Source organism: Colossoma macropomum, unplaced genomic scaffold (genome assembly GCF_904425465.1).
Source record: "Colossoma macropomum unplaced genomic scaffold, Colossoma_macropomum, whole genome shotgun sequence".
NCBI lineage: Eukaryota > Metazoa > Chordata > Actinopteri > Characiformes > Serrasalmidae > Colossoma > Colossoma macropomum.
The window spans coordinates 30677258-30687013 of NW_023494791.1; the positions used below are offsets into that span (position 1 = coordinate 30677258).

Consider the following 9756-nt stretch of genomic DNA (forward strand, 5'->3'; position numbering starts at 1 on the left):
ATATGTACATACATAGGCAGACAAACAAATAAATCTTAAAGCATGAAAAATTGTATTTTAATGTTAATTATCAGTAAATCAGGGCATATCAGCTTCCTAAATTTAAACCATCTCTCCCCTCTCTCTCTCTCCCCTTCTACCTCTACCTCTCTCTCTCTCACTCACACACTCACACACACACACACACACACACACACTAGCAGAAAAATTTATTGAGGAAAAAAAGAAAACATGGAAGAGTCAGCAATGTCTAGATATTTTATTCTCAGGTCAACAAGTCCTTAAAATACACAAAGGAACTGAGCTAGCTTTATAACAATTTGATTTTAAGTCTTTTGAGTGTCATGCTATTTACACATTTAGCTGAAGCTCTGAGTTACAATTTGAGGGACATACAGTAGTATGCAAAAGTTTGGGTGAATTGTGGTCGAATGATATGTTTTGGTAAAAATATGTTAACACATCCTCTGCAGAGAACATACTACTGCACAATTACTGCTTATTTGCTGAATTACAGCACTTAAGTTACAGCACTTTATTTATTTCCAATACGTTAAACTCAGCAAATAAACAGAAATTGTGCAGTAAAGTCTGCAGAAAAACCCATACCACATCCCGTAGAGGATGCATTAACTTATTTTCAAATGAACGAACAAAACGTGCAATTTGACCTGGGGCGTTCAGACTTTTGCATGGACCTGTACTTTCACATAGTGAAGTACAACAGAATAAAGCCAACTTCAGTCCATGAAGTTACTCAACACGCTGTCAATAGCAGCTGGACTAATGTAAGGGGGAATTTTTGGACTTTTTATGTGGTTGTATAGGAGTTCAGCTCCTTTATTAAACAACAGTGTTTGTGGTGTGAAGTGTCAGGAACACTTCTGTAAAAAACACAATGTCTTCCCCTTCAGTAATAAAACTCCAAAGCTAGATCTTTCAAAGGCAAACCAGTTACTCTCATATTAACCCTAATGACACACATACCCTACAATAATCTTTCTGATACCATCTTAGTTATATAAGGCCAGTGGGAGACGGGTTCGACTGCATTTGAAGTCTCCAGCTGAAATCCTGCAAAGACTGACAGTCTAGAATTAGACTCCCTTCATTAAATTAGTGATGGGGGTCATTCATAGATCGCAACCATCACTCTCTCTGGATGAAAGAGATCAATCATGTGTGAGATTATGCCTTTTTTTAGGCCTTCATCAGCAACTGCAGGCCCATTTCTCCTTGGCGTCTCTCTCCGCTTTGGCTTTTGTGGGCAGCTTAAAACTTCCAGCCACTGACGGGGCTTTCCTTCTCCACCCTCCCTGCCTCTTCAGTCGGTGGGCCAGACTCATGAAGATAGCATCCACCTGTGGTTTACTGTCCCCTTTGGCTGAGCACAGGTAGAAGGACATTCCATGGACGTCGGCTAAATGCCTCGCCTGCTCCAAGGTCATGAAGGAGCCTGAAGAGGTGGCCAGGTCAACCTTGTTACCAACAAGAACTCTGGGTACATCGTGTCCAAGCGAGTGCTGCCGACACTCTTCCATCCACACAGGCAGGTTGCGGAAAGTAGCCGTGTTGGTGACGTCATAGACAAAGATGATGGCGTGTACGTCGCGGTAGTAGTGCTGTACCATGCTCTTGCGGAAACGCTCCTGACCTGCTGTGTCCCATAACTGCAACTGGAGATAGAGATAAAGATAGAGATAGAGATAGAGAGAGAGAGAGAGAGAGAGAGAGAGAGAGTCAATCCAGTCAAACAGGGCATTAAGTAAGATATTCAGTTTTTAGGAGATATTTCTGAGGAGATTAGATATGACAATCCACTTGTAAGTGGAAGAGGAGGAATCCCAAAAATTCTAAAAAGATATAAAGAAAATGGGACTTGTAACAACTGTGCATGACCTGGTAGACCACCTAAACTGCCACCATCAGATAAACAGCACTTAAAGCTTTCATATTTTAGAGAAAACAAAGCTCCACTCTTGCTTCAGATCTGAGAAATCCACAAGTGTTTGTCCATCCTTCCATTGTGAGAAGACAACTCAACACTCTGAAAGCGTCTAAAAGGATGTAGCCATCAAGAAGCTGTTACTGAGAAAAGGAAATAGACAAAAAAGAAGAAACTACGCAAATCAAACAAAGAAACTGCTGGTGTTCTCAGAACAACAGACTGTCCACCCCAGAGTCCAGAACTCAACATCTATTGAATGTATGTAATCAACAGACCATAACAAGCAAAAAATGCCACCAACTTCTAAGACTAAACTATGGAGGTGTTGTTGATGGTTCTGTGTAATTTTCTGTTAAATAGGTTTTTTTGTCCTCTGACACTGAAAAAATGAATAACTTGTACTTCACAGAAAATTAAATAACTAAAAAGTGGCCTCTGGCTTTTGCACAGTACTGTATACAACTTGTGTCCATTTGGGAATTTTAAACGTCTTTTGGCTCTCAAATCCACTCACTGGTTTAAACTGTAGCTCATCTGCTGCTGCACAATATATCAGCCTCTCTCTACCACATTCATCACTGTTTTTTGACCACAAGTCAGCTGTTGACCAGATATTATTTGGTTGGTGGATCTCAGCAAAGCAGTGACACTGACACGTTAGCTGTGCTGGACTATGTGGCACTTGTAAGAGTGTATCAGGCACAGCAGTGTAGAATCAATGTGATCCTGTAACAAATTTAGCCTGAAATAGCACACATTCACAGCAGCTGTTCCCATTCCACTTTCTGTGCAAATTCCAAGTGATGAAATGAAAATGTGTGTTTTATGCTTGTGTAATGATGTCACTTCCTACAAAAAAGCTGTGTTTGCATCTTTGATTTCATGAGTGTCACAACTTTTGGCCTCCCTGACTTCCCATAACAGAGCGATAAGGACATTCTGTGTAGCTTATTTTTTATTCATTCATTTTCTCATATCTCTCCATTTTCTGGATATCTCTCTCTGTAAGAGCTGAAAAGTGGCAGCATTCCTTTTAAAAAGCTTTTGTTTCCTCCTCAGTCCAGCTCTACCGCTCTATAAATGTTGTTTGTGTTTCATGCAAGAGGCACGTGAGGGAAATCTGTCACGGCACTGAATTTGTCTGCCAATACATCAGTTTCTCGAAATTAAAAGTACACTTTCAATGCGTGTTTTCGCAACTTTCAGTTATCGATAAACATTTTACCTGCTGAAGCTGAAAAAGAAAAAAAGCTTTGCAGACAATTTTCATTTCCATAGTATGTTCTTAGCTGTGTATTTCCTCCTCTGAGGTAGTGTTTGAGTAGTTTGAGCATGACTTTTAGATTCTCATCTTAAGTGATATGCTTCAATAACTCATTTCACGGCTTTGTAGTTAGAAAACAAGATATTACATTAGTACTGACCAATATTCAGGGTTCTGTATGAGTATCAGAGAAGAAAAAGTTATATTGTGCCATCTTTGACACCACAATATACAACATAAACATCCACAGCATGTCTGCCTGCAGTCTTGGAAGGTACAGTGTGTCTCTTCATTTGTTTTTAAAATATATGACATTCTTACAATACATCCTCAAGCTGATCACCTTTGACTTGGACAAAAAACTGCCAACATAATATTAGTGCTTCAAACAGAGACTCCACCACTATCTCAGCACAACCCACTCGCATGACCACCCACACACTGTGATCACAAGCTCAGTTCTGACTCCCTCTGCATAGACAACAGCAGAATCACCTCAGGCAAATGTGTAGAATGTAGAACTGTGTGGAAGAAAGGCAGACATTGTTCACTGCAGTTCTCTGGGAAAAGAAAAGTTAAGCCTTTATATTTTTTTGGGTACAAGGCAATGGATTCATGTCTGCAACAACAGACAGTTTTTCACAACAACTAAAAGATTCACATCCTCTTTTTGAAGGCCACAAAACCCCCACAAAAACAATATGAGATTCAATTCTGTTTCTTACTACGCCTTTAAAAGTACACTGGAAAAGCCCTAAACAAACCCTGCATTCTCTCTGCCAACACACACTTCGGGTGTCTTTATGTTAAAGAGGCATCCAGGATTTGGGACCATAATAAATGCATAAGAATCAGTTCAATCCAAGCCTGTCTGACTTCCCTCATCCAACCTTGTTATATCTAGGCAAAAGAAAACGGTGGTCCATTTGTGTAGGCTCCTATAGTAACTAGTTCCTTTTAAGCCGTTAAGTCTCCTAAAGTGTCAAAGATTTGTACTTTTCGGAGTGTTCTCAAATCATAACATATCTGCAAGCAATCTATTTCTTACTTTCCCTTTTAGTTCTTCATATTTGGCTCATTTAGCAGAATCTTTTTGTTTGTGTGTTTAATTTCATTCAGTTGTGTTGGTTCAACTCCTGGAGTGCTTTACTGTTACTGACACCCCTTAGCCTTTAGAGCTCATAACTTCACTGCTTCAGCATGTCATTTTCAACCAAATCGACCCCAAAAGAGAAGAACCGCACCTATCACATTTCAGTTCCCATGCTGAGTTTCACTGTAGCTCTATAGGGAACACAGGACTTGGGTTCCACTTGATACTTTATTAACTCAAGTTGTTTTAGTAACTGCATTTCTCAGACTCACTTCACTAAAGTAAAACTTTATTTTTTAGGCTCCTTTGCCGCACTTCTGCTGCTGCTGCCACTTCAGGTTGAAATTTAGACCAAAATGAATTAAGCGTGTTTTGAATAACCTAAAAAAAGGGCAGTAAATTTTAGTCTAAGCTGGTCTGATTTCACTCATGCAACTTGTTAAGTGCAGTTTCATAGGCTCTTTAGTCGAAAGTGCCGTCTACACTTTGTTACACCATCAACTTGGCCATATTGATACTTCATTTATACTGCAATTCTATGTGGCTTCAACTTCACTAACCACGACTGGACAGTAACTTGTTCAATCTCCACTTAATCAGTTCAGTCCCATGTACTGAACTATAACTGTGACAGACTAGTACTTTTTGGGGTATTAAATCATAATGCATTTGTTTTAACTCAAGTAAACATGAAAGCAATCTACTGCTTAGTTTTTTTGTCCCCTGATTTTTGCATGTGTTTAATTCTGCTGTGTTGGTTAAGAACCTGGAGTGCTTAACTGTTGCTCACACCTCTCACGTTAGTACATCCTTTTAGAACTAATGGATCCCAAAAAGAAAAGAACAGAGATTAAAAATGTTTAATTCTTAGGCTGACAGATAATGAATATACTAAGAAGTTCCACTGCAGTTCTACAAAGGTTTTTTTTTGCTTTTAGTAACACTTTTACTTGACTCCCTGCTTTTAGGTGCCTAAAAGAATATGCTTCTTCAAGTGTTTTTTAGTAAAGGGAATGGTTCTGTTTAGAACCATGAGTTCTATATAGAATTATTTCATGCTTAAGTGAATCTTTGCAGGTTGAAACAGTCTTTCAGATTAATGGAGAATGTGTTATATATCATTCTATGTACAACCTTTTGGAAAATGGTTCTATAAAGCACCAAAAGTGGTTCTTCTATTGTCACAATGTCAAGCTTGAAGCCCTTTTTGGTACAGTATAGAACCATTTTCAAAAAGGTGCTATGTATAACAATTAATTCTCCATCAATCTGAAGAACCATTTCACCCTGCAAAGAACCCTTTAAGCATAAAATGGTTCTATACAGAACTCATAGTTCTAACTGGAACCATTGCGCTTACTAAAGAACCTTCAAGCACCATCTTGTTCACCATCTTGCTGCTCTCATTTATGTAAAGAAGCACAGAAGTTGAGCCTGTGGAGATGTTTGGTCAGTTCTGTAGTCCTGAACTGAAGGTTTTTTGGCTCAGGTTTACTTTTGGCATGAAAAACTCTACAGTATGAGCTACTTCACCCTGAAACTCTACAAAACATCATGACTTTACCTTCAGCTTCTCTCCTTCAACGTCCACCACTCTCTCCCGAAAGTCGACGCCGATGGTCGCCTCTGTTTTGCTGGGAAAGTTTCCGGAGCAGAAGCGGTAGGTTAAGCAGGTCTTCCCGACACCGGAGTCTCCGAGCACGATGACTTTAACGGTGCGGCAGCTGGAGAACTCCATCATCTCCTCAGGAGAGCAGAACCCAGCCAAGCTACATGAGAGCAGCGCAGTCCTCGCTGCCTCTCTGTCTACAGCTGACAGCACGAGCGGACAGACAGTAATGAGGAGCGCAGAGCGGAGAGGAAGAGGAAATTAGTCCTCACGGTTTGCTCATCAGAAACCCTGGCTGTTTGGTGACGTTTACAGCCGGCCTGCTAACCTTACCGCTAAAACACACAGATGGTTTAGACTGAAGACGTGTTACAGCTCCCTGTCAGCGCCAAGAGTTTTCATAAACGTCCTCAAACATGAAGTGTAGTATTTTTATATGCTGTAGGGATTTTTCATGCTTCACTGTAACGTGATGCAAAACTACACAGTAGCTACAGGACTACTAATCCGTTTGGATTAGGACGCTTTCGTTAAAATAAACGAAGTAGTGTGAAGAGCAGAGCTCAACGATCTGGGGAAAATGTAGAATTGTATTTTTCTGTCCAATATTGCGATATAGCGATTTAGATGCAAACCTTTTTGCCAAGAAGACAAGCACATCTTTTTTTTTCAGATTTGGGGCTTGGATGCTGAATGTGGTGGGCCAGCCCATATGGAAAAAAATCCTAATGTATTCATCAAATATATTGTTGCAATGTATGAAAATAGCCAAAAATGTATTTGTTATATAATTATAAAATGCATTTGTATTTGTTTTTATATTTTTTCAATTGTATGTAGTTTAAACAAAGGTTTCAGATATAACTACATGAACTGAATGAACGGCCCTGACTTCTGTTTTGCATTGAACTTTTACACAGTGCATCAATACCTAGAACACTTGCTTTTGCCATGTTAAAGGTTCATTGGCTAATAATTCATTTCAAAATGTTTTCCAAACAGTAATTTGTTTGATAAATATGTTTACACATGTTTATTTTTGTATGCTACATTTCGATTTGTAATATATCTCTATACGTTTAAAAATAAATCCATTTTAAAATATATTTGGTCAATATGGCAACATATTCTGAAATACATTTTAGTGTTTGAAATGTATTTCAGCATTTATTGCAATTTAACTCATATATATATATATATATATGTGTATATATATATTTATATATATATATATATATATGTGTATATATATTTATATATATGTATATATGTATGTATATATATATATATATATATATGTATATATATATTTTTTTTTGCTCCACTTAAAACATTCACTGTAATGCAGGATGTCATTAAAATTGCACCATTTTAAACTGAGATTTCTATATAAAAATGGTTCATCGCTCAGCCTTAATGTACAGTAGAATGTATGTTTTCTGACACTTGTACAGCTTCCTGCAATTATAGCAACATAGAGCGTTCCCTTTATGAGGTACACATACCTCACATCTACACTCATTGTCCATTTTATAAGGGCCACTTACCGTGCAGGTGGAGTTTTACAATTAGATTGTCACTGGACCCCCACAGAGCAGGTATTATTTGGGTGGTGGATCATTCTCAGCACTGCAGTGACACTGACATGATGGTGGCGTGTTAGTGTGTGTTGTGCTGGCATGAGTGGATCACTCTCCACTCTGTTTGACACTCCTACCTTGTTGGTATACCTACATGTAAAGACAGAGACAGTAGCTCATCTGTTGCTGCACAGTTTGTGCTGGTCATCCTTCAGTCCTTCATCAGCGGTTAGTGTCTGGCCACAGGACTGGAGATCTCCGGTTGGTGGACTAATTTCAGGCACCATGTCAGTGTCACTATAGTGCTGAGAATGATCCACCACCTAAATAACAGGCTAAAGAAAGGATGATACATTATATAGAGAAACAGATGGACTACAGTATGTGCAGAAGTATAAAGTGCACCTGTATGGTAGGCAGGCCTGATAAAATGGACTGTGACTGTCGATACAGGTTAGGTGCACTTAAAGAAACATAACAGCAGCAGAGGGAGGTGGAGTGGCCCGAACCACAGGTTGAACCACATCTCGCCAGTTGAGTAAAATAAGCAGCTGGGGGAAAAGTGTCAGGTCCGCAGAACTACAGTAGAACCTCTTAGTACATCCATCATAGGAACTTAAGTTTGGAGATTTAAGATGGTAACCACTTGCAAAGCAGTACAGATTAACCTATGTAGCAAAACAACACAAAAAAGGAATAAGTAACTAAATATGACCTGAGTAAAAAGCAGATTCCTCCCAAATATATGTGAGCACAAATAATCATCATTTGCCAAAATCTTGAGTATATGTAACTACACACAACTTCTGTATGTAGAATATTGTGTTAGCCTTGGTCACCATATCAGAACATGCTACCAGCTTTCAAAGAACAGGATATTTTGTTAGCCTAAATCACCTATTCAGGGGGGTACGGAAGCCTGAATTAACAAAGGTTCTTTAGTAAAAGCAATGGTTCTGTTTAGGACCATGAATTCTATATAGAACCATTTCATGGTTAAATGATTTTTTGCATGCTGAAATAGTTCTTCAGATTGACGTGTTATAGTTGTATGTAGAACCACACAGAACCTGTATCAACAACACATTCTCCATCAATCTGAAAAACCACTGCACCATGCAAAGAACCATTTCAGTATGAAAAGGTTCTATATAGAACTCCTTGTTCTAAATATAACCATTTCTTTCACTAAAGAACCTTTGAAAAGCCATCTTTAAGAGTTTAATGCATGTAGGACATGAGAAATAGAACTAAATAAGATGCAGATTCATTAATTTTATAACTCAAACTAGACTTAAATATGTCCTCGGTGTGAATGCAACTGGTCCCCACTGTATCTGTAATAAAATGTGCTGTATGTACTGAGAGTTCAGGTTGTTTGGGGTACATTTTATTGCACCATGCATACCAAAAGCACACACAGCCTCAGTGGCACCCTCGCGTGGCAGTCCAGCGCCAATACACTACACTGACATCAATGAGTTGAGGCACAAACTCCACACACCCCACGGGTTTTGAGATAATTTATTGTATTGCTTTTTGGTACCCCTTCTGTGACAAGAGGACAAAAATGCACAGCTGAAAAGTAAGACGCGTCATGTTCCGGATCAGAAACCACAAATTACATATTTTTTTTCCTGGCACATTGATCTCTAAAGGCCAATGGGGATTTGAAGTGGTCTATTTTGATGTTAAGACATACTATGTAAAACTTCTGAGATTCTGAACATTTAAAATGTGTATTCTGCAGTCATAGAGGCAAAAGGACTATGTGCAAAGCCTGTTGCATCTACATTATACAGCAAGCTCAAAATCTAGGTGTTGCACAGAAAATTACAGAAACAGTTCTCTGGTCCAAACTAAATATACGTATTTTCACACTGTGTTACACATAGATTTTGAAGTGAATGTGCAAGACATAAAAACAAGCTTTTCACATCAGCTCAATCCATTAAATGATTAAGATTTGTCAGAGCAATACAAACTTTAAAAGTTCTAAATCTGTACAAAAGCTTACATAGTACATCTTGCAGTCCTAAAAGGGCTCCTGTGAAATGTTTTTTTGATGGAAGAGCCATTTCAGAACATTGCTGTGGAAGAACCTCTTGAACTTAAAAATGCTTTGTCAGCCCTCTGACTTTACCACCAACAATGGCAAACAGTGTACAAACTGCAAGGTACACAGACTGGTACCAAATGTGTGTGTTCTTTCTTTGATTTCTTTTTTTTCTTTCTTTTTTTTTATTACAAAAAAATCCATAT

General features: G+C 38.6%; 1 protein-coding gene across 1 annotated transcript; it reads right to left on the reverse strand.

Moving 5' to 3' along the window:
• Positions 1–244: 244 nt before the first annotated feature.
• On the reverse strand, positions 245–6143 carry LOC118810782 (ras-related protein Rab-33B). Its single transcript, XM_036574832.1, has 2 exons — positions 5870–6143; positions 245–1676 (listed from the first exon to the last, which is right to left on the reverse strand). Exons 1-2 carry the CDS (start codon positions 6044–6046, stop codon positions 1212–1214), a joined length of 642 nt encoding a protein of 213 aa, XP_036430725.1. The 5' UTR covers positions 6047–6143; the 3' UTR covers positions 245–1211.
• Positions 6144–9756: the final 3613 nt, after the last annotated feature.